The sequence below is a fragment of the Zonotrichia leucophrys genome, chromosome 1A (genome assembly GCF_028769735.1).
Source record: "Zonotrichia leucophrys gambelii isolate GWCS_2022_RI chromosome 1A, RI_Zleu_2.0, whole genome shotgun sequence".
NCBI lineage: Eukaryota > Metazoa > Chordata > Aves > Passeriformes > Passerellidae > Zonotrichia > Zonotrichia leucophrys.
The window spans coordinates 21415812-21440607 of record NC_088170.1 but is presented as its reverse complement, the minus strand read 5'-3'; the positions used below and the strand labels follow the sequence as shown (position 1 = coordinate 21440607).

Sequence of the window (24796 nt, the reverse complement as noted above, 5' to 3'; positions counted from 1 at the left end):
GCCGGAGGGGAAGGCGGCCGAGCGGAGGTGCGGGGGCCGGGCCGGGCCCCAGCGCGCAGCCCCTCCATGCGCCTCGCCGGCGGCGCCGGCTCCCCGCGGGCCGTGCCCTCACCCGGGAATGGCAGCCGGTGGCGGGCGGCGGAGCCCGGCGGCGGCAGCAGCCCCAGTCCCGAGGTGTGGTCGGGGTCGCCGAACGGCAGCCTGGGCGGCTGGGACCCCTTCGGGCGGGACGAGGAGCTGGCGAAGCTGGAGATCGCGGTGCTGGCCGTCACCTTCGCCGTGGCGGTGGTGGGCAACGGCAGCGTGCTGCTGGCGCTGCGGCGCACGCCGCGCAAGGCGTCCCGCATGCACCTCTTCATCCGCCACCTCAGCCTGGCCGACCTGGTGGTGGCCTTCTTCCAGGTGCTGCCCCAGCTCTGCTGGGAGGTGACCCACCGCTTCCACGGCCCCGACGGGCTCTGCCGCGTCGTCAAGCACCTGCAGGTCTTCGGCATGTTCGCCTCGGCGTACATGCTGGTGGCCATGACCGCCGACCGCTACATCGCCGTCTGCCACCCGCTGAAGACGCTGCAGCAGCCCACCAAGCGCTCGTACGGGATGATCGCGGCGGCCTGGGCGCTCAGCCTGCTGCTCAGCACCCCGCAGTACTTCATCTTCTCCCTCAGCGAAGTGGAGCGCGGCTCGCAGGTCTACGACTGCTGGGCGCACTTCATCATGCCCTGGGGGCCCCGCGCCTACATCACTTGGATCACCGGCGGCATCTTCATCGCGCCTGTCCTCATCCTCATCATCTGCTACGGCTTCATCTGCTACCGCATCTGGCGCAACGTGCGGGGCAAGACGCGCCCGGGGGAGGCGGCAGCAGCGGCTGGCGGGCGCCGGGCAGGTGATGAAGGTGGCCCGCGACGGGGGCTGCTGCTCGCCCCTTGTGTCAGCAACGTCAAAACCATCTCCCGCGCCAAGATCCGCACCGTCAAGATGACCTTCGTCATCGTCTCGGTGTACGTCGTTTGCTGGGCGCCCTTCTTCACCATCCAGATGTGGTCCGTGTGGGACCAGCGCTTCCCCTGGGTCGGTAGGTGACGCCGCCGCTCGTCCCCAGCGGCAGCCCCGCTCGCGTTGGAGCGCAGCCGGCTGGCCCGGGGCGCAGCGTGGGGAAACGGGCGCGGAGAGCGGGAGCGGGGCGCGCCCTCCCGGCCCCGCACGGCTCCCTGTCCCGCCGGGGAGGAGCGGCTGTGGGGGACAAGAGAAGCCCCGGGCAGCCGCGCCCCCGGGGCCGCCCCGCCGGCGCCGCTCGTAGTCCCGGACCGGGCGGCTCCGGGGGCGGCGGCGGCCGCGGCGCCCGGCCCGGCCCGGCCGGGAGCAGCCGGAGGGGCGGCTGCGGCAGCCGCAAAGGGAGCGGATGGAAACCGGAGCATTTGCTGCCGTAATTTCAACCAGCAGCATTTTCGTCCGTTTGAAGCTGCAGATAAGAAAACTTTAGAAATGTTGAGTATTGTTGAGAAGTGTGCACACTCACATGTCGGAGCAGTTACCTGAACAGAGAACTTATTACGTCTTCTCTCCTGTAGCTGCTGTCAAATAAAAGGGTTGAGCGCAGCCTGAACCCTTCCCCTCAGCAAGGCAGTCACCTCTGAGTGCTCCATTAGTAAAGTCACCGATTTTCATGAATCAGTGGCAATTTAGGCTTTGGAGAGACGTGTCCCCCTGTTAAATATGGCTGAAAAAATTTGGGGAGTTTAAAAGCTATTACACTGGTAATGATAGGCAGCATAGTGACATATATTCTGTTTCCTCATAATGAGAGAACAGCAAATCAAAATGTTGGAATCCATAATTTCTTGATTTTTTAAAATATCCCCAGATGATCACTTGCTCTAGTGAGAGTGTTGATTACCTCTAATATGGGACTGAAGTCAAGCCTATAATGCAGGTCTCTATAGAGAAACAAAGGCTTGCAGTAAACAGATTTTTTTTTTTTTTTACTTCAAAGGGAATTAAATCTAATTGGAGAGATGGGTATTTATTTGATAGGTGTGTTTGAAGAGATTCTTTAAATATATGGAAAAAGTAATTATACTTTTTTGAACATCCAATATTTACAAAGAAAAGTCACTAGTCATTGATTAGACTAAATACCTATTTAGAGTATTTGACCTAACTGTTGACTAGTTATTGAAGGTAGAACACCATAGTTTCTTCATGCCATAGTGCCAAGTTCTATTTTTCCTTTAAGTAAAATTCATTCAACCTCTAAAATCCAGACTTGATGGACAATCCTGTAGTTAGTTGAGCATTCAATACTTTTCAGCATGCAAATATATGCAGCAAAATTCAGTGTTATTGAAAGCAGTGGAAATTTTACCATTGTCTCCCAGGGTCTGGAAAAAACCTTTCAGTATTTAAAGCAGGAGCTTATCAACACATGGATACACATCAGTGGAAATGTGACTAAATCATTATTTTGGATGGATTACCCCATAACTTATTCTGTCACAGCTTTTTGAAGTCAGTTCAGAGAAATCCTCATTGACTTTAATGGCAGCCTTACATAAATAAGATCTTTACAGATTATGTTCTCATTTTCTGTTTAAAATGCTGTAGCTCAACATTTAGAACTCGAATATTCAGGGAAATAAATCCAATGGTTAATGAAGCGATTCACTGAATGGTGCAAATGTTTTTTTGATGATTAAACATCTTTCTCCCCCCCTCCCCAGATTCTGAAAACACTGCAACTACTGTTACGGCTCTGCTGGCCAGCCTGAACAGTTGCTGTAACCCGTGGATCTACATGTTCTTCAGTGGGCACCTCCTCCAAGACTGCCTACAGAGCTTCCCTTGCTGCCAAAAAATAAAGCAAACGCTGAGTAAAGAAGATTCAAACAGCAATAGCAGGCGACAGACTTCTTTCACCAACAACAGAAGCCCGACCCACAGCCTAAACACGTGGAGGGAGATGCCCCACTCCAGATCGAGCAGCTTCATCCCCATCCCCACGTGAGACAGCCCTCAGGGCAGGCAGGGCTTGCAGTCCTGTCACACTCCTTGGGAAGGTTGTGGCATGGACTTTCTGCCCATCCAGGCCACCATCATGGTACCAAGGAATGACTAAGATGGTCAAGAGACAAAAAGTGCCCCCTTGCTTGATAAGCCATGCTGCAGTATGTAAATTATTTTCTGGAAGTTTTTTAGGATTTGGGCAACTGATCAGGAAGGTGTGTCAACGATAAAGCAGATATTTTTTTAAGTAGAATTTATTTTAATTTTTGTCTGTTCCTAAAATACTAAGTGCATTGTTGCTTGCTGTTTAAAACAGTCAAAACAATGGAGTTGTCATGTTGGGCTAACTCCACTCTAGTGTTAATGCATAAAACTTCTCGTGATTGTCTGATGAAGTCACAGGGAAAGAAGACAATATGAGCAAGATTACAGTTTAGCCTTAAACATTACCAGAAAGGAGTAGGGGAAAAGTTTTGGCTGTCCAGATAAGGAATGGGGTTAGACAGACTCTGAGTTGCTGTAATTCAGTTGCTTGTGATGCTTCATCTTGTAAGGGTCTAGCAGTTCTCAGACACTGAAATTCAACAGCCCTTGTGAAGGCAAATCTTTTAGTGCTATCCATGTCTCTATGTGTATTGTGGGGTTTCATTTCTGGGGTGACATTTCCTCTGCCCTTGATGTTGATGGAAATTATACAGAATATTTGTGTGTGCGTGTGTGTTGTTGCACCTACTTTCATTTTTTTAAACTAACTTTAAAAATATATATTGATAAACAAGTATGATACACTATGACTAACTCAGCACTGTTACAAACAGTCACACCAAGAAAACTCATAATGAATACCAGAACCACTTGCTTTATGGGTAGGAATGCCATCTTTTCTTTTTTAATTCGCTAGGACATCTAGGATCATGCTACATTGCTAGGTTGTCAAGCAAATAGCCTCACGAGCTCAGAAGAGTGTAGCCATTTGGTAAGAGCTGTAGAACCAGTGCATTTCAAGACACAGATCTGAGAATCAAACTTAAAAGTCTTCTGGGAACATATAAAAGTTGTCAATGCTGTCGTCTTGTCTTTTTATTATTGTCTTTTTATATCTTGTCTGTTATTATTTTTTGTTGCCAGCTCATGAAAATTGTCTTAAAAATTGTCAGTAAGCTGCAAATAAAAAGTCATCACAGCACATCTGGTAATTACAAAGCATTCAAGGTGTGCTTGTTTTCAATACAAGGCATGCTAAATTTACTGCAGTTCATTTATATGGTAAACAATCCTATTACATCTTTCCCTGGAGCCTGACTCTTATATTGAAGTTGGGTTTTGAAGCTCCTTAAGTAAGTTTTGTTGAGTTTTTAAGTCTTGAGAATCTCTTAGAGAAGTACAGCTATCTGTCTGCTCTGTTTTCCTGAGCTTGCTGGATCCTGAAATCCAGGAGCTCCCCTGGCCCCCTGCAGGACTGCTGACACAATCCCAGCTGGCTGCTGGGGCACTGGGGCTGAAGAACGTGCATGCAAGGAGGAAGCTCAGCAGCAGCTTTCTTTCTTTCTTTTTCTCTCTTTTTCTTTCTTTCTTTCTTTCTTTCTTTCTTTCTTTCTTTCTTTCTTTCTTTCTTTCTCTTTTCCTTCTTCTTTCCTTCTTCCTTCCTTCTTCTTCCTTCCTTCCTTTCTTTCTTCCTTCCTTCTCCTTCCTTCCTTCCTTCCTTCCTTCTTCTTCCTTCCTTCCTTCCTTTCCTTCCTTCCTTCCTTCCTTCCTTCTTCCTTCCTTCCTTCCTTCCTTCTTCCTTCCTTCCTCTTCCTTCCTTCCTTCTTCCTTCCTTCCTTCTTCCTTCCTTCCTTCCTTCCTTCCTTCCTTCCTTCTTCCTTCCCCTTCCTTCCCCTTCCGCCACTTCCTTCCGCCACTTCCTTCCGCCACTTCCTTCCGCCACTTCCTTCCGCCACTTCCTTCTCCTTCTTCCGCCACTTCCTCCTTCCTTCCGCCACTTCCTTCCGCCTTCCTTCCTCCTCCTTCCTTCCTTCCGCCATCTTCCTTCCTTCCGCCACTTCCTTCCTTCCTTCCTTCCTTCCTCTTCCTTCCTTCCTTCCTTCCTTCCTTCCTTCCTCTCCTTCCTTCTTCCTTCCTTCCTTCCTTCCTTCCTTCCTTCCTCCTTCCTTCCTTCTTCCTTCCTTCCTTCCTTCCTTCCTTCCTTCCTTCCTTCCTTCCTTCCTTCCTTCCTTCTTCTTCCTTCCTTCCTTCCTTCCTTCCTCCTTTCCTTCCTTCCTTCCTTCCTTCCTTCCTTCCTTCCTTCCTTCCTTCCTTCCTTCCTTCCTTCCTTCCTTTCCTTCCTTCCTTTCCTTCCTTCCTTCCTTTCCTTCCTTCCTTTCCTTCCTTTCCTTCCTTTCCTTCCTTTCCTTCCTTTCCTTCCTTTCCTTCTCTCCTTCCTTCCTTTCCTTTCCTTCCTTTCCTTTCTCGACAAAACCTAACAAACAAGATTGCTTTTCTAATTGCTTGAGGAGATTGCATGTGGCTTTTACCAAGGATGGTACCCATGCCTGCCTCAATAATGGTAGCAGAAATTAATGGAGTTAGGTGCAGAATAAGATCATCTTAAACCACTCCAGAAGCTCCCCACTGATTATTTTGGGCAAAGAATAGGGAATATTATGCCTAAAATAATTTTTGCTGTGGTTCAGAGCACTAGAAGCCAGAGGACAGTGTCGTGGAATGGCTTACATTTAACAGAATATCTTTTTGACCACCTTTAATATACAAATGTGACTACAGCTCTCATCAGCTCTGGACGAAGGTTTGTGAACCTGAAGCTATATTTTAATCAAAAAAACCAGCATGCAGTGATGTTGTGTGAGTGTTTGTGCACATTATGTGTGTTGTGTATATTTTGCAAGTAGGTAATTCACAGTTACTGAAACTGCAAGTGTTTCAAATTAAGTACACTGTCCTTTGCCTAGTGTTCTGTTTGTGCTGCTGCTTTCTTTGTGCATGAAATATGTATTAAAAACCAATTAGCTGTACTAACAGAATTTAGTTCTGTTTGCATAATTGAATGGTTTTTCTATTACACTTTACATTCAAACAGAAAATATAATGAAAAAATATGTGTAGAATATTGTTGAAAATAAAAATGAACTGGGTAATGACCAGGATGTGTATTAAACCAAGCAGACCCAAAGTATAAATTTAGGTTTTTTTCAAATACATTACAAAATCTAGGCTTACACTTGGAGCTTGCGAGCATAAATTTCCCCTGTGAGTGTCCTATAGTTTATGTAAATAAACTGACAACAAAATTTGTCAATATTTGATTTCCAGAGTTTTTTTTTTTTGTAAATACTGACTTTTTCACCTAATTGTAATGTTGGAAGATGCAGCCAATATTTTTAATTGTTCATCTGTGGATATATTTTTTTAACAGCTACTTTGGGTTATCATGAGGGTATCCTAATGGAAACAGAAGGAAACAAAAAATTGTGAAACCATTGCAAACTTAAAACATGGAAACTTGCTCTAATAAACCTGCATATTTATTTCATCAGAAGCGTTTTGGGTTTTTTGCTTGTCTAGAGTTTGGAAGGCAAGAAGTGTATTTGGTATTACCAAATATATTTTACAAAATTCAGAATGTCTTCATTTAATAAGTTGTGTCCATGAAAAGCTTTAAGGAGTGAATAAAACTAAAATGTTTTTCTATTATATGTAGTGAATGAAGGACACAAGCAAAGGAGGAACATGCAATCAGCTTTCCACTAGATGCTGCTACTATTGTTAAAATATGTGAGCACTTAATAATGTTCTAGAGGAGTTAGTTTGATTTTTTTGTTTTAAATACTTATCTTCTAACATAAAACATGATTGAATATTTTGAACGTGATTGAAGAACCTGTACTCTGTACTGGTGTTACTAGAATTAATGCATTTTAAATTCAATTAGATAGCAAAGGTAGAGATGATACAGAAGACAGAAAGGATGTTTTTCATTCATATAAGAAACTAAGTTGCCAAAAACCTTATTTTCATTTATTTCTGTTTAAGTTTGCAGGCAAACATATTGTTGGCTCAGGAAAAAAACTGAAAACCAAACCAAAAGCCAAAAAAGGTTGGGTTTCCCCCCTGTATTATCAAGACCGAAACATACAAGAAGACACAAATTCATGTGCACTCAGTACTTCAAAAACAAAGGTTTTGTCTGCACAAAATCTTATAGTCAATTCCAAATTGTCCAGATGGAAGGACCCTGCTAAAGTGCATGCATGCACCTTTCCAGCTCAGGCACATGGGAAGCAGGGCAGAAGGAAAGGCCCTGCAGAGCTGGATGTTGTCCTAGGGCAGATACTGGTGATCAGCTGAGGAAAGTGAGCACAGGCCTTACAATAGAGCTACTGCTAAAATAAGTTACTTGTTGCATAAAGAATAAAAAAGCTCTTACAGAATTCTCTGAGGCAGAGTTCCCCACCGACAAAAAGGACTAATTAAATACAGTGTCCTCTTCTAGAAAAGTGTCTGCGCAAGTTTCAGTCCCTTGTGTACATGGAAGCTGGGGAGGCAGAAAGATACTAGCTGTAGTTACTCTTACAAGCTAGTTTTCTATGTTTTTCTTTAGGAAGGGGATTTACTGGAAAATGTGTCACTTGCTACTTGGGTAAAGGAATTATAGGATAAGTACATGGACACGTTTCAAGGTCCAGGAGTAGATCACAGCTGCTCTGTGGGGAGCAGTCCTGACTGGTTCTGGTGACAGTCCCTCACACGAGAGCAGGTCCAGCTGGTCAGTCATGCAGAATGGTTTGTGCAGCTATGCAAAAAGCAAGCAAACACCAACCACAACTGGTTCCTGCCGAGCTTTGTTAGAGCCAGCCAGCACGGGTCTGCCTCTCCCAGAACTGGTCCTGCAGAAAGCCCTGATCCAGTTCAGTTTTAATTAGCACTGTATCACTGTTTTGGTACAGCTGCTCAGTGATTTGCCATGCCTTCGTGTAAACTTGATTAGAGTAACAGTTTACATGCAAATTAGTCTTAGTTCTCCATAAGGATGTTTTCAGTTGAATTCTTGATACAGTCCATTGGGTTACTTAATTTCTGAAAAGCAAGGCTGTGAGGCATCATCAGGAGTGCAAAGCTCCCTCTTCAGCTCTATGGGGAGAAGACTGGCAAGCCTCTCTAGTTCTAGGTGGATCAAGATGTTGTTGGATATGGGTGAACTTTATTCCAATAATGGAATCTTTTGCACAATCCCAATATTTTTTCCTATTTCCAACTTTTTTTTTTTTTCCAGGGGGTGGGTGGAAGAGGAGGCTTTGGGATAGAGCCCTTTCTCAGTGCTCTGCAAGCAAAAGGTGCCCAAGTTATCCATCCTTAGTTCAGGGTAATTATGATTATCTTTCTCCATAAATTCTTACAGGACACATGGCTAAGAAGTACTGTGTACAAACTCAATATTCCTTTTCAAGCAGAGCATTGGCAATGCAGTCTGCTGGTGTCCCATCAGCTTTTACACCTTTGTAGCAAAATATGGCAAAATTGTCACTGGCTCTCCAGGGCACAAAGCCCATTCTGGAAGATGTGGGACAATCAGGTAATCAGAGACTGGCAGTGACTGCCTCAGCCACTTCCACTGTTACTGCTGTGATTGCCCCTGCCATAGTCTCTCCTGACCCTGGTAATGATGGCAGCAAGAATGGGGACAGGGATCAGGGATCACAGGGGCGGCAGCAGACAGGGCTGTCATTAAAGCACATTAATTTCAAAGTGCTTTTGGAGGGAGGAATGTGGATCTTATAAAATAAAAAAAACCATGCAGTGAATATTGGGAGAGAGATGAACTGGTGACTGAGAGAGCAAATAAAATATCTGATCTCAAAGGTTATTTGAAAGTACCAAAATGCTTTCCATTTTTCAATTTTAAAACATATTTTATGTATTTAGAACAAGAGCCCCTTGTCTCCTGGAACTATAACTGCATGAAGCTCCTTACAAATCTAAGTATTTCTGCTGAGATGGCTACAAGGCTATGTTCAAAAAAAGGAAAATGATCTCTGCAGGTTAAGCATTCAACATGTGACTTGTAGGGCCTTGGCTGCCCCAAAACAAACGTGTCCTGTGGGAAATATGAACAGATGCAGAATTTTCAGGGAGGGGAAAGGAAAAAGCCTAAATATCATTCCCCTTTTCGGGAATGGGTGATAGGGTAAATGCCACAATAGTTGACTAAATCTTCAAGCTAAAAGGCAACAGTCTTCCTAGCATTTTGGAAAGACCTTGGTTGAAGATTATGTGGAAGTGAGAAGCAGTAGACAAAAAATGCAGAGGACTAGGGAGTATGTAACTTTGTAGCATTATTATCAAAAGGAGAAACTTGCTTAGGTGCTGCTTATATGTTTTTCTAAATAAGAGTAATAACTGTACAAAGTAGTGTAGCAAAACCAAAGTTTAGGATAGCCAATGCTCTGTCCTGGCTGTGTGTAAGGCAGGCAGAGCTATGCAGAGTAAGAAATCTGCAGACTGGGGTAGGCACAGACAAATGCACCCTCTGAAATACTGTATGTGCCAGTCACCTCAGAGGACTTGGCTGAGATGCGAAAAAAAAAAAAGAAATCAAATCATCAGACTAATTTTCTACACAATTAATCTGAAGAATCCTCTTCCAGAGAAGAAGCAAACATTATTAAATAGACACCATTATATTTTATTAATGTGAGACATTTTGGGGTTTCCATGGGAGCAGAGGAGTGGCTTCCAAGTGTTACACACAGGGACATAGAGCTAAGGATTGAGTTCAGTAAGACTTTGGCATTCAGGTGGATTTCATTCCTTATGTGGTCCCATTATCTCCAACACTCCAAACATTGTGAGGGCAGTCAGGGCAACAAGAAATTATAGGCAGTAAATAGTAAAAAAAGCAAAAGATAAATTTGTGCAACTATATATAACCTCATTTCTCAAACCAAATTGTACTTGTCTTTTTCAACAGAAAAGAACAGAGATTTAGTTATATATAACTGATAACCTAGTTCACCGTGAAGCTGATGGTCGGAGGATCAAGAAACTTAAATTGTGATATATGGTTACAAATATTCTTTATTAAAGGGATGAGTATGGGGATTATCAGTTATTAAATTGAATAGAATGTGAAAAATGAGGAGAGAGTTCTATCTTTGTGTTGTTTTGTTGTTTGTTTGGGGGTTGGGTTTTGTTTCATCTATTATGGCAATTCCCCTGAAAAACTATATTTTAAATAGGCTGTACTGAGATGAGATGATCCAAAGAACCATGAAAAATCCCATTTTGACTCCGTCTTTATACCTAAGATATATCGTTAGTGCTTGCTCTTCTGTCTCACAGATCACAGTGTAAGGCATAGTGTAATTAAACAACAAAATCTCATTTCTTTCTGAATGTATGATTTGAGTGCATTTTAAGTTAGAGGAAACAAAGGTGGAATTCATCTGCATGAATGTACTTACAATGCATCTATGTCCATCTGAGTAAGACTGATTATTTTTGTGGCCAATACAAAACTTTCTGGAGATCAGGGAGTCATCATATAGAGGATATCAAGAGCCTTATCTCCATTGATATATAGATAAAACTATTTATTAATTTATTTAATGGCAGGTAGACAGCTAGCTTAAATTGATACACATGTACTACAGACAGCTGTCTACAAGTACTATAGGTTTTTCTGAGAGATCTCTGCAGACACCCCCATGTTACTAGCTCAGGATTTTACTTTCTTTAAGGGCAACTACAAAATATTACCATCATATTGTTTTGGATGGAGTTGATGATGCTATCACTAACCAAGGGGCTCATATTGCTAAGCTTCTGCCAGCTGGGTGCCTTTTGTTAGTTGTGTCACAAGGAAAACCAAAACCAAAATGAGCCTAGAGATCAATTTACTTCCTCACACCCAGATGACATCTCTGGCCTTACAAAGAGGGAAAAATCTCTACATCTAATCTCTCTGTGTGTCCCATCTGCGCATGCTGAACCTTTCCATCTCCTTTGTCCTTAAAGGTAGATGTGTGAGACAATTCCTAATTAGGCAGAACACTCAACAGATAATACAATCCTAAGGTCAATGTACAACATAGATATTATTTATGCAAAGAGTTGTGGGGGGGAGATCAGGGTAATACCTAAAATTCTTAGTAATATTGTGTGGAGTAAAAAGGAAAAATAAGGAAACAGAGAGTGGCATGTTAGTATGTCTGCCACTTAATACTGCATATGAAGTCCTGTTTCCTTAAGAAATTACTCAGTTATAACAATTTTGAGAATATAATCAGTGTAAAATGGTTTGCACCAGATGCCATCAATGACGGTTTTCAGTGTGAGCACAAAAAAATGACTCAGTGGTTCTGGTCACATTTTCTTCACAAGTGTTTAAATGGAAAGTTAAAGCAATGTAATGGTTTAGTGGAAAAACCCCAGATTTGACCATTGATGAAAAATGGCCTTTTTACACCACAGATGTCCGGTTCGTGCAAAAACAGAAACGAACTCTGTGTGCCTCTAAGTCCATGTACCTTTTGGCCTGTGTGAGGAGGCCAGGTTTTCCTTGAGTGTAGGGAAAACAGGGAGCTTGAACCAGACACCCCAGAAGCCACCTCAGCACACTCCAGCTCCCACTGGAAAGGCACTCTGCTTTGGCAAGAGTAACTCTGCACTTGCAAACATGATTGGGTTCCTGTGTCTATCTTTCTGTTACAGTTTTTAAATCCTGCTGAAGGCAAGGACACAAGGGAGTGAAGGAACTCAGTGGGACACTTGCCCTTGTGTCCTTCCTCCTGAGCCCAGGAGGAGGGTGCAGGCAGGGCTTACCCCCACTGCTGCTGGGCTGGCAGCAGGCAGAGAACTCACTCAACTCCTGCCCCAGATTAGCAAACTCTGGGAAACCAACCAGGCTCAGGAAACTGGGAAACAACTCCCACCCTTGGAGTACAATGGAGCGCCCTCAAATGAGGTCCTCCAGACCTGCAGTGTGAGTACTCATTTGCCCTTGCCTCTCTGGGAGCCTGGAGAGAAACTGAGTCTCTTATAGGAGACAAGTGGTTAAAATCCTTTTTCACATGCTGCTAGCTGGGATGGAAACATTTCCAAAAATAGGGGCTGAACTTCTTCAACAATTAAAAATCAGATCATGGAGGGATAGGTCTATAAAAGTGTCTTGTAGATGAGATGAGAACTAAATAGGAGTTTTTCTGGGCTATTTTTTGTTTTGTTTGGGTTTTTGTTTGTTTATTTGTTTGAGTAGCACATGTGGTAGCTGAGATTCTTCTCTGGGAGCTTGTTAGCAGAAGTTGGAAAAAGAGATGCAAATCCTCAAGCTTTCATTTCAGTGAAAAAGACAGAGCAAGCCAATATATTGCTAATTAGCAGACACACTCATAGCATATTTCAAACATTTGGATTAATCAGTTATAAAGCATAAATATTTTAAAATGCAATTTGGTGAGGCTCTGTGATTTATAGGCATTACATGACAGAAAAAGGGTACTCAGTTTTCAAAATTGAATTAATTTGAAATGAAGAGTGTTTGAAACTGTTCATTCTTAGTCTTTTTATTAATCTTCTTAACTTGAAGTCCTTTTCTGTCTTGCAATCATGTACAAAGCATGAGAGAATTCTTCCATGCTACAGAAATATTTTCCTAGCATAATACAAGGATTATTATGCTTATCTGACTTGCATATTACAGAATACTATACATATTGGAGATACTGATTTTAAGAATGAAGCCATGCAAACATGCCTTCAATTTATTTACCTTTGGTCTTTTATGTAACTGTGTTTGCCATCAGAAAGGACTCATTTCTTAATTTTTCAGTGAAAGCATTTGTACAAAGAAGGGAGCTTGCTTGTAAGACTGGCAGTGCTGTTATGTATAGTGAGGCAACAGTAGCGATGGGATAAGAAAAGACATTCTTTGTCACAAAAGGAAATAGGCACAATTCTGTCACTTTAATGGTGGGAGGAGAAACGTGTGAGACAGAAATAACACCAGCTCTGAAACTTCTGTATGACCCCAAGGACTAGAGAAGGCCAGCACACTCTTTCTCTCCACAGCAGGCTGTATCTGAGGAGGCAGCCCTAGCATTCCTGTCTTCTCTCTGCTCAAAATGTTTTTCCCTAGAGGTTGGTAAGTTTATTTTTTATAAAATGCTGTCACTTCAAGGACAAAATTATGTTTCCTCTGTTGTGTGCACTCTCAGGCAAAAGTAAAACTTCAGTTTTGACAACCAGACAAAGAATTAAAGGGATGTGATTCATGTGTTATTTTCACTTGTTCTTGGAGCTGGGCTTGAATGAGTGTTATCTGAAGGGATGCAGTAGGTAAATATATAAACAGTAGGCCAGTCTCTTGTGTAGCTACTGGGAGGACAGCAGGAAAATTGATTCTAACCCATTGAACCCTGACACTCATGATAAACCTGTGACATTGGTACAAAGCGCAGTCTTCCCTTTAGGGACTTCTTCATTTCCAATTAGATTGCCTCATGTCATTCTTTTAAAGATGCTTTGAAGAATCTTTTAAAGAATGCTATTTGCTCTGGTAATTTGAATTATTCTCACTCTTTTAGCCAGGCCTGGCCTAAGAGCTGAATGAGTTCATGTGTACTTCCAAATGCAGCATTTCACTTACTGGTTTCAACATGATTCACTTTTATGAGCCTTTGCTCAGCTGCAGCTGGGAATTAATCACTGAATTTCAGTGCTTTTCTCATCCATCTGAATCCAGGTGGGATTTTATATGACATTTTGTTTATCTTGTGCTTAGTGGGGGGTTCAATCCCCTAACTAATCAATCTCATGCAGTCTTCTATATTAAATCAATTGAGGATTAAAGAAAAGAGATTATAGGAGACATTCAAGGATCATGGAAATTCTCCTTGCTTCTTAGTGATGAGTGTCTGGAAGTTCATTGAGGATGTCACTTTTGGAGTGAAATTTATGGCCATGCAGAGCTGTGTTGTGCAGGTCACACTGGCATGAGGTGATGGGTGACACACCGCACCTGGCAGCTCGCCACAGCCTGGACAGAACACAGCAGCATCAGTGCTATTTGTGGAGATTTGTTACAGAAATATGAAGATTTATTAGTTTATCATGGATTGAAATATTTGTGTGAAGGTTGCAGATGAAACAGCAGAACAAAGTTTAAAAGGACAGGTCAGACTAATACTCTGTGTGTGTGATTTCATTCTAAGCAAGAGGAGGAACAAACTGACCTAAAGATAAGGTAACAAGAAGATGAAGAACATGTCTGGAGCCATAAAATAACCAGATAAGTTAAGCAAGAATTATGAGAGCTCAGTTGACATACTGAGGCAAAAGATCTCAAACACCACTTCCAAAGGGCACGACAGCAAATTGGCATCAATTCTTCACTACAAGCCCTGACATCCATGTCATAATGAGCATGTGTATGAACATGTGAATGAGTAAAAATCAGTGCAGAGATTTTGTAAATAAAAATCACCTTTCCCTTCCATAAGACCTCACAGTGAATTAGCATTATGGTAATTTACTACAAATTGGCCTTGTGGAGATGCAGGAGGAAAAAGCACAAGGGAGTATTCAATGATGCAGCAATTCTGCTTTCAGGGGGATCTCTCTCTGGGCATTCTCTTCACACATCAGCAAGCTGACAGGTGTCCCCTCAGTGGCTGGACATCATATTCCACTGAGCTGGGTACCTGGGATCTGAAATATTTGAAATGAAGTGTAGAAGGCTTTTGAACAGCATCTGAATTTTGTGCTGGCCCACTGAATATTAAGGATAATGAAAGCATAAATAATGTCAAAACAGCAACAGATGCTCCATACCCAATCTTACACAAAAATAGGATTAAAACCATTTCAGACTTCAGAAGTAACAAAGATGCATTGTTATTAGCCTTTCCAGTAACCTGCAGCTGTTCTGTGTCAAATTTAGTTCAATACACCTGAGACACAAGCCAAATTTTGATTTTGGCTATATATGTTCTAATTTTACTGAAAGTTGGAACCATTTTGCTCTTATAGATCCAAAGTTTAGTCTTCCTTTGTTGTATAATCAAACTGGAAATGTTAGCAAGCAGTCTTAAATTACATCAACTGCAGAATTAAAATTACTGAAAAAGGAAGAATCTGGGGATGAGGAGAGATGAGGCAGGAAAATTCTGGGCCATATGACCGACCAATAAATCCTTCAAAGGGAAGAAGCCTCAGAGGAAATGGTCAAGGGTGATGTAATCATGAAGCTCAAGGAATAATGTAGGATGTGACTGACCACAGCTGTTGCAAAGAAAACTTTGCAACAGGACTCCTTAGCAAAGGAGGATGACCTTTGTTTTACATAAACAGCTATGAAAAGTTGAGTGGATCAAATGGTAGTGTAAATGTTTCTCACGGAATTCATTAAGAGAGTGTAAATGTCTCTCTGAGTTAGCCAGAAGAGCATGGGGGAGTGATTATGGGGCTAAGCCTGACACAGAATATAAAAAACTAGTCAACTTGCAAAAGTGGTTTGTAGAGAACAGGCTTGAGCAGCTTTCAGCCCATGAATTCCTTTCCAACAAGTGGGGATGCGCAGAGTCATGACAATGAGTATACTATAGAGATGGATAATGAGAATCACACAATTAAACTGTTTATTGCAGTTGCAATGGTTGTTTTGCTAAATCTAACTTAGAGCAGTTTTGTGTTTTCAATATATTTTCTCTTACTCTGCTAAATGAGAAACTCCCATAACATAAAGTATCTTTAAATAAGTACACTTGACATTAAACATTTTACCTTCCATGTGTGGAATATCTAAAAGAATCCAGTCAGGGAGTATTGGACTCTGAGAGCCATTCCTGTCTTCTTTCAGCACTGGGTTGCCCTGAGGATGCTGCTGATGTCTGAGAAAGGGAGAAGAAACAGTATTACCTTGCTAAAGTTGCAGAAACTCTTCTGTGAACTCCCGTGTCTTCCTTTTTCTCAATAACCTCTGTGCATGGACCAAGAGAAATCATAATCAATCATAATGCATATGATATGACTTCTGAGTGGATTTTTCTTCCATTGTAATATTTCTTTGCAGTATAACAACAACAACAACAATAGTTGTTATTAGTTGTAGCATTAGTATTACTATTATTGTACTACAGCAAAATATTTAGAACATCTCTTTTTAAATTGATGACATGTAATGTTTGGGCTCCTGGGAAAACCTGGGACTGTGTATTTGGAGACTCCTACTTCATAAATTTTCTTGGTTGCTTTGAAAATTCCTGCTAATGAGTATACTAAAGGCAATTCTATTAAAAGTCTGCTGGATTACAGTCAAACCCTTATTCCTAGGTATTTGTTTTAAATTGACAAAAGAGATGGAGTACTGCATAGCTCTGATAGCAGCCTCAGCATAGCTCATTGCATGTAGTTCTTACCTTTGCAGTATGCCTGAAGAGTCAGAGTTTTGAAAGCCTGATCCTGAACATTTCAAAATAAAAGAGATTCAAATAACATATTTTCCTCTTCGAGGACTATAGAAGAGGCTTGTGTACTTTTCAGACTCTGAATGATGTAATTTTTCATTGTTAGCAAATAATGCAATAGACATCACACCCCAAAATATTAGGAGGTTTTCAGTTCCTGTGTGTTCCTCTAATCTCAGAGAATTTTTTAAGGATCTTTCAGTGGAAGGCATAGGGGCTGTTGCCCTCTGGATGGGGCTCCTTTATAACCTTATCAGTGTGGATCAATTAGAAAGAAAAAGAGTATTTTAATATAGCTTTTCTAAAACTTCTCAGTCCTTCTGCCTCTAGGCCAAAATATGGCTTCCATTCATACTACATCTTTGCAATATCACTAAAGTCAGTGGTATCTTTAATTTGTCTCTTTAGTTTAAGATATAAAAGTGGGATAAAAATTGCTGAATTTAATCAGGTTTTGTATCCATAAATCTAAGGGTAGATTTTCTTACCTTACATTTTTTAAAAGTGAGTTTCCTTTAGAAATAGCAATCCAGTAGTCCCAGTTGGACCAGCACTGTTTGACAAATTACAAATGCCTTGAAAGCAAGTCATAATCCACTACAGAACTCCCCTCTACTCCCTGCTGTAAGGATATTTATGGCTAGAAATAAAAAAAGCATGCACAAAAAGAAGATATAAATGGCAAATGATAAACAAGTGCTCAAGAGTTGAAAGCCAGTAGAAATTCTTAGATGACCCCGAATGATTTCCCATTTTTTAAAAGAACACTCTGTCTATTTTATGATTTGACCAAGGTAAGACAAAATAAAGAATGAGGTAAGCACTTTTATGGCATGTGTCAAAAACTGGGAAAGGAATGTGTGTGAACTTTTAGGGAGTTTTTCTATTAAGAACTAATATCTCTTAGTGAAAATATATCAGTCATGGGGTACCGTAGAAATTTACAGCCTACAGATATCTGCCTGGGAGGGATCTAAGTGGGAAACAGGCTGCAGGTCACTTCACTGCTGGTACAAAACCACTGTAAAACCTTGAATTTGGAGAGACAGCTATGCGCTCATGCTGCTTTTGTTAACAGAAACAAATAGATACTCCTTGTGTTGTTTGCAGTGTAGAGTGGTGATAGAAACCAGGACCCATTGGTCTTGCAGCACCTGACAGGTCTCAGACACCCTGGGAATGCACAGAGATAGACATTTGTGCACATTGAAAAACTGCAAACTACTTAATGTACATACAACCTTGAGTCTCAGGAAGATTTCAATGTTTAATAGCTAAGTGCTTGATTCAGAGATCCATCCATCTTTTTCTGTAAGAGAGGCAGTGCAGGAGGAAAGAAAAGCTCAATGGTCAGGCTGTGTCCCATCTTTTGCAATTAGTGACATGGAAATGGAAGGCAGAAGGAAGGGAAGGAGGGACACTTGTTGCCACAGCAGTAGAGACAAAGGGAAGAGCTGCAGCAGGAAGATGCAGCCTTGAAAGGGCACTGACTTCCTCTGTGCCAGGGGTGCCAAATATTGGGGTGAGGTAGACATGAGTGTTCTGCTGTGTGTGTTTCAAAGTCGTGTTACAGAGACCAGTGCAATTTCCTGGTGCTGTACAGCCCTGAGCTGAGGACTCCCTGTGGGCAGTGCTGTGCAATGAATTGGTAGGGGCTGATCTGCTGCCTCTGGAGGATCTCAGCCTGGGGATGCACCTGCCAGCCCTAGTCCCAGTCTGAGACTGTCTTCTGCCTTTTACTGCCAGCTGTAATGCTGGGTCCTAGTGCAGTCCCAAAACATTTAGGGCAGGGGCTAGTGGGAGCAAGATGGGTATGTCCTCTTGGGGTTCTCCTTGGTAAAACTGGGTCTTTTCTGCAAAACAGGGATGACACCAGCAAATGAATCAGGATGCAGGGGTCATGAAGAAAGTCACTGGGGAGCAGTGAAGAGCTAAGAATTACCTGCTCTGTTGAACAGATATTGGCACACAAACTGTGAGTGATCAAATCACAGTTTAAGGGCTGGAGAACTGCACAGATGTGAAAGAGAGGGGGAAAATCCCACATGCCAGTGCTTTGCAACAGCAGGTTTTGTGGCTGGTGGCTCGCTGCAGAGATAAGTGAAGCTTACATGGCCCCTGGTTAACAGAAGCAGCCTTTGGGCTATGAGACAATATTCTTTCAAAGGCCCTTACATGAGTGAAGCACCTTGAGGGAAACCATCTAAATCAATATGAAACTTCAAGAGGAATTCATCTGCTTTTGAAGCTGAAGATCTAAGCAAACCTACAAGCCCTGCTCTTTTTAGCTCACTACTGTGTTTATTGGTTTTGGCTGGGGTTTTTTAAGCTGAATTTGTCTTTTATGGTAAGTATTAGATTAGCTGACTATCCCTGATTTCTTGGGTCATCACTGGCAATAGGAAGAAGATGCAGCACAAACATGAACTTTGCAAACTCTTACCATTAGCTCTCCCTCTGCTCTTCACCCTAGGGACAGTTCATCTCTGACCTATAAGCATGGTTCTCAGCAGACAGCTAATCTGTTCTGTAAACAAACTGATTTCTACTCCCTTGGGAAAAAAATAAAAACCTACAAATAAATTTATAGTCTATTAAATCAGTTTTCCAATCCCAAGCAGAAGCAAACAGACAACATTTGGCATCTGGGTTGGTTTTCTTTCACGCTCTCTTGAAGACACCTCTACAAATCATCAGCTGTTTCCAGGAAAGGCCGGGCACTTTTCCTCTTTCCCATGAAGGAGAACGGAAGAGTTAAATTTGCTGTTTGACTCCAGGAAAGTTACAGCTTAGGACTACATTTACATCTATTCTAGTCAATGGGAATGTTAGAAAGAAGCAAGAAAAAGGAGTAGTACTTTTCACAGAAATAAAAGCTATTATTTAATCCCACTGAATCAGTGGCAGTAGAAAAATTGTTTTATCATTTATTATAGTAACCAGTCTTCTGCCCTGAAGTCCTCACTAGCTACAAGGACTTGTAAATTCTATTTTGGCTGTGCAAGGATTTATAAGCTCCAGTTTAACCTATTCATCAGTTGTCTGAGCTGCACAGACCTGTGGATCAACAATCACAGGTCTATGGGTAGGACATTCCTGCAGCTGTTCAAGTTAGTCCATCTAGCATTCAAACAGAAATAGGTGTTTTCAGATCTACCTGTAAATACTGGTACAACAAACCCACAGCATCTTCTCTTGGTCTGATAATTCAAATTTCTTATGCAACCAGATTTTCATCAGTTTCTAAAAGAAATGTGAGGGAGTGAGAAAGGGTGATGTTCATTTCCCCAGGGAGCCATTAGGACACAGCCAGGTTAAGTACCCACACCTGGGATCTGGACAACGGTCTCACATTTCCGAGTAGAGTCATTGCCACCAGCAGCCAATTCTGTACTTTTGTCTTTCTAACCTACAAATCATTCGCTTTCTAAGACTCTCAGTAAACAGCTTTTACTTACAGTTCTCAGAAAACGTCTCATTTTCTTTGCAAAAGTAGCTCTCTCTTAAACCCTAAATTATTTACATATCCCACCTGTCAAGTAAGCAAATCTACTTCCGATTTTTCCCTGGTGGAGAAGAAAAACATTCTCCATTTTCATGTGCATTTCTTTTGACTCATGTAAAAAAGTTTCTTGAGAGGTGCAGGAGTGCTGACACATTTAGGACAGCATCTGGCAACTCTGGATGACAGTTTACATATTTTGCAAAAGTAAGAGCAAGGCATCCCTGCGCCTTCTGGCATGCAGCACATAATGCCCTTTCCTACAGCTTATGAGCCATTGTGACTCTGGTTTTATTCATGGCCTCTCAAATCATGCTGTGGATGCTCTCTTAACTGACTGCTGTCTTCCTGACCCCCCTGCCTGTTGGTGTGACTGTGGGCTGGAGTGTCTAAACGTTTATAGCAGAACTTCCAGATGTTGTTGTTCAGCAGCAGAATTAAAAGGTGTAGCAGTGGTTTTCCTTCTCTGGTATGTTCTTGGGCACGTGTGTGTGGTGTGAGTGCAGGATGTAGGTGTGTGTGTGTGGTGTGAGTGCAGGATGTAGGTGTGTGTACAGACACATGTGAAGCATATCAATATAGCAAAGCTCAATGGACTTCAGCATGGCAGAACTGCAGTGATTTTCTCACTTCGTAGAAGTGAACCACAAATAACAAAAAATATGAAATAGAATATTATAAACCTTCCAAGTAGAGAAAATGTTCTCTACTCCTCATTCATCACCCAGTCTATAACAAAAATGGGAATGTAAAACTTTTGAACAAAATGTACCATCAGTTAAGAAACAGATTAAATATTACCCATGCCAGTTCCATTTATTGTAATTTTTTCAAGTAGCACCAAAATGCCTGATAGTTTAAAAACACAATAGTAAAGTGGTGTTTCCTGTGAAGTCTATTATGGGAAAACTTATCTCTCCTGCATGATTTACAAAAGATCACTGTCTTCACCATTATGCGGACATTTCTACAACCAAGACACAAATCCTAGTCATTAAAAGGCATTAAAAGGCAGAAAAGAAAAATGTGGATATGCTAATTCAGAGGTATAAAATAATCTCTATCTACCTCATGTTTGTAATTGCCACCCACTCCAGGAAGCCAAGGGCTTTTTAGATTAAAAATAATAGTTTAATTAGGATATTTTTATGTTTTTCTTTCATTCAAATGAAATTAAACCTTAGCTTTAGAGAGCACATCCTTCCACCACATGCAACTTGAAAAATAATAATTTTGCAATGTGATAATGAGATGAACCTTTCCCTAAAAACACTCTTACACCAGCATTCAACTGAATTTTTTTCCTTTTCTTTCAAACCATATGTTTTCTTTCCTACATCTTCTAAGAGAAAACATGAAAATTCCAGTTCTGGAAATAAGCCTCATATTCTATCCAGCTGTGTGAACTATTCAATTGTGAGACAGGATTTTCATCATAAGAGCTTGACTCATTAGTTAAGAAAGGAAAATGGAAGTGCTTGAAATCACAGGTGTCCTGAACATCTGGTGAAGAAAATCTGCCATTGATGGCAAAAACAACACACTCCATGTTAAAAACATAGCGGTAAAGTGATGCAGCTGGCAGTACTGCAGCTGTTTCCTAATCCCTGCTAGTTACCTTGGGGGATTGCTGTGTGCTTTGGAACCACACCACAAAGCTCACGTGAGCATCTTAACATGCTCTGAGAGTGGCTCTGAGAACAGGCTTCACATTTCCAACAAGCAGAAGACAAAAATATCCCTGCTTGTTTTCCATAAAGACACCCATCAGCCCTGGAAAGAGGAATCAAAGTGTTTTCAGATGAAGAAAAATTACTATTTAGATTGGCTATTAATAAGATCACTTAAAATTGTTACAAGTATTAATTTGAGGGCCCTGTGTCTGATATACTTACAGATTTTGGCTTTTATTCCCAAACAGAATTTCAATTTCTATCAGAGTTTTCCTATAAACCTTTCAGTTCTTATTTCTGAAAAGTTCCTTCTGCACTGAAATTCCTCCATGTTATGTACTTTATTGATAAATTATTCCTTTTCAACATCCATCCACACCTTTTCTTAAGGCTGCATGCACATTTTGGTGTTTGCTGTGTGCCTTAAGAACTTACACAGTGTTTCAATATTCTACCTATAATCTTCACATATTTAAGGGCCTTGATCTAAAATGTATTGTCAGAGCTGAGTTGTGAATGATACAGAATAATTTCTTTCATTCTTTAAATACTTAGACATTTATTAAACCTACAGAAAACCTTCATGTAGCTACCCCAGTAACAAAAATATAAATAGCCACACAGTAGATACTCCCAAGTGATGATGTGGACATTCTTTACTATGTTGTTGAAGCTTGCATGAATTCTTCATTACCTTCCAATTTTTAATTTTTATAAATGGATTTTTGATTCAGAAATGTGCTTTCATCTATGTCACAAAACATTCATTCTTTGCACTGTACTGAAGGGCTATCATTCTTCTGGGTTACACACATTAAAAATAATGAGAATTTTATAGACTTTACACTATATTTAAAAAAGAAATGCCATGCACTTGATGTTTTGGGGCCAAGCAAACAGAGTATAGTGCAACTAACAACTGCAGTAATAAGAAGTGAACTTTTCAAGTGTGCAGTTGTGTGTGAGGGGGGACCATTGTGGTTTGTACTGGTGCCGACACAAAGCTGTGTAACCCTTGGGTAGGAACACCCCCACTACAACTGTTACAGTCTCTGGTGTAGGCAATGATTAACAGGGAATGTCTGAGAGACAGAAGTGTAACTCAGCCTTGCTGGTTACAAAGGCAATAAGCTCCTAAAGACAAATAACATTCATTATCATTAAGATACTGCCTACACAGCACTACATTAGCTCTGGAAAAACAAGCTGGCACTCTGTCTTCTATGTCTGTTAAACTAACTGTCAAGGGTTTAACTCCCTTTGACTGTGTAACTCACTGTCAAGGAGACTCCAGAAACACTCATTCCTATTTGAAGACATATTGAACTAGAAATACCAGCAATTAACTTATGCTTAGTTTGTTCTAGTCCTCAACACAGCTGTCAATTTATTGCAGAATACTTCAGCTGGATGCGTCAGTCCATCCAGAATCCATTGTCATGATTTTGGCTCTGCAGAGGGTTTTCTGTACCAGTAGGACAATTTTCTTTAAAAAGAAATTTTCCTTAAAAAAATTAACAGGTTCTGGGACACACACACACCTCAGCACCTGCTTTCTCCTTTATATCTGAGGTTAAATTGTCCTTGAGTAACAGGCAGGATGTTCCTCAAACATGAGTTTAGGAATCAAGCTGAGTTTTATCTGAGTTTATATAACCTGCCTGTCTACCCCACAGGGTCCATATAAATGAAAACAAATAGATTTTGTTTCTAGTCAAAACTGTGGTTTTCCACTGAAAGATGAATCATGTGGTGAAGGTATTTGAAACTCCATTTTGCCAGCAGGAAGAGTCTGAAAACTTGCACCACTTTGTCTCTGGGTCTCCTGCAGTCCCTGGTAGGAACAGGAGTGGTGAGAAGCGGTGGTGGTGCTGGGGAAGGCCCATGTATCCATCATCATGGATGTCTCCTGGACTCAGCCTTTGCACTGATGCTGACCCTGCTAAAGGGCTGCTCTCCAGCTGCCATGATTGAATCGCATTGGTTTGGTAGGACTAAGGTACTTAGCACCTAAATAACACCGGGGGAACACAGACAAGTGGCCCTGAAAGAACACCTTGGTCTGTGTCAGTGTTCGGACAATATGAAGAAGGCTTGTTTTTGTCTCAGTGCTTAAAAGAAAAAAATACCAAAAACCAGCAACAACAAAGAAAAAAAACCCACAAAAAACCACCAAACCAAACCCGACCCAAACCAAACAAATCTCACAGCAAAACAAGAGGTACTGTGTTTCCTCAGAAACTGCCTCGGTTGCCTCCAGAAGGCCCAGCTCACCATTACGCTGGCACCACACTGTGGACATGTGCTACTACTGCAAAGCTCTTGTGCTTCTGAAATACATCTTATGCTCTGGGCCAGAATATTTTTTAAAACCGTATTTATCCTGTGGGATAAAATAATCCAGGGTTTTGGAAATGCCAGTTGCCACCTGACTTGCCTGTGACAGGCAGTGGGTTGGTGCCTGTGAGAGGTAACACCTGCCATGAGCTGCCTTCCCCACAACTGACCAAGAAGGGAGGCATGCTGAGGGGAGAGAAGTCTCCAAGGAAAATTAAGCAGCTCCTTCTCTCCCTGGTGGTGGGGCTTAGACCAGCATTCTCCTGGGAGTGGGGCCTCACAATGCAACAGGCCTCGGCAGCAGCCGCGGCAGCCATCCCACCCTGGAGCAAAACCAGAGCCACGAGTTTCCAGGGGTGTTATTCAAAAACACTCTTGGGGCCTGGCTTTCCAAACAAAGATCTTCCCAACAAAGTAAGAGAGCTACTCTTCATCCATAGCCTTTTCCAGGCATGGCAGAAGTCACGATGATCCCTGATGTTTATGTCACATGGCACACAGGCATTCTCTACCACATTGAGAAGTGCATGGGACCATGACTTTGGACATCCATTCAATAACTCTCTACTCCCTGTAGTCTTTTTGAAGGTCACAAGTAGCACGTGTAAATGACATACAGATCTCATCCTGCACAATACCAGCCAACAAGAACTCTATCCAGCATGAGCTGTTTATGAATTACCTTTCTGTCTAAGGCTTGTTTTCCTTAGATTTCTGTTATTGTCACTATCTTATAGGCTCCCTAAAAGCCTGATCCTTTAAGATCAAAGTATTTTATTATTTCAACAAAATGTATCAAAATTACTTATTAATCACTGAAAGCT

At 41.7% G+C, this 24796-nt stretch overlaps 1 protein-coding gene across 1 annotated transcript; it reads left to right on the top strand.

Annotated features, from left to right (window-relative positions):
* Window position 1: 1 nt before the first annotated feature.
* Window positions 2-4573, top strand: AVPR1A (arginine vasopressin receptor 1A). Its single transcript, XM_064701850.1, has 2 exons — window positions 2-1075; window positions 2721-4573. Exons 1-2 carry the CDS (start codon window positions 67-69, stop codon window positions 3002-3004), a joined length of 1293 nt encoding a protein of 430 aa, XP_064557920.1. The 5' UTR covers window positions 2-66; the 3' UTR covers window positions 3005-4573.
* The last annotated feature ends 20223 nt before the right edge of the window (window positions 4574-24796 follow it).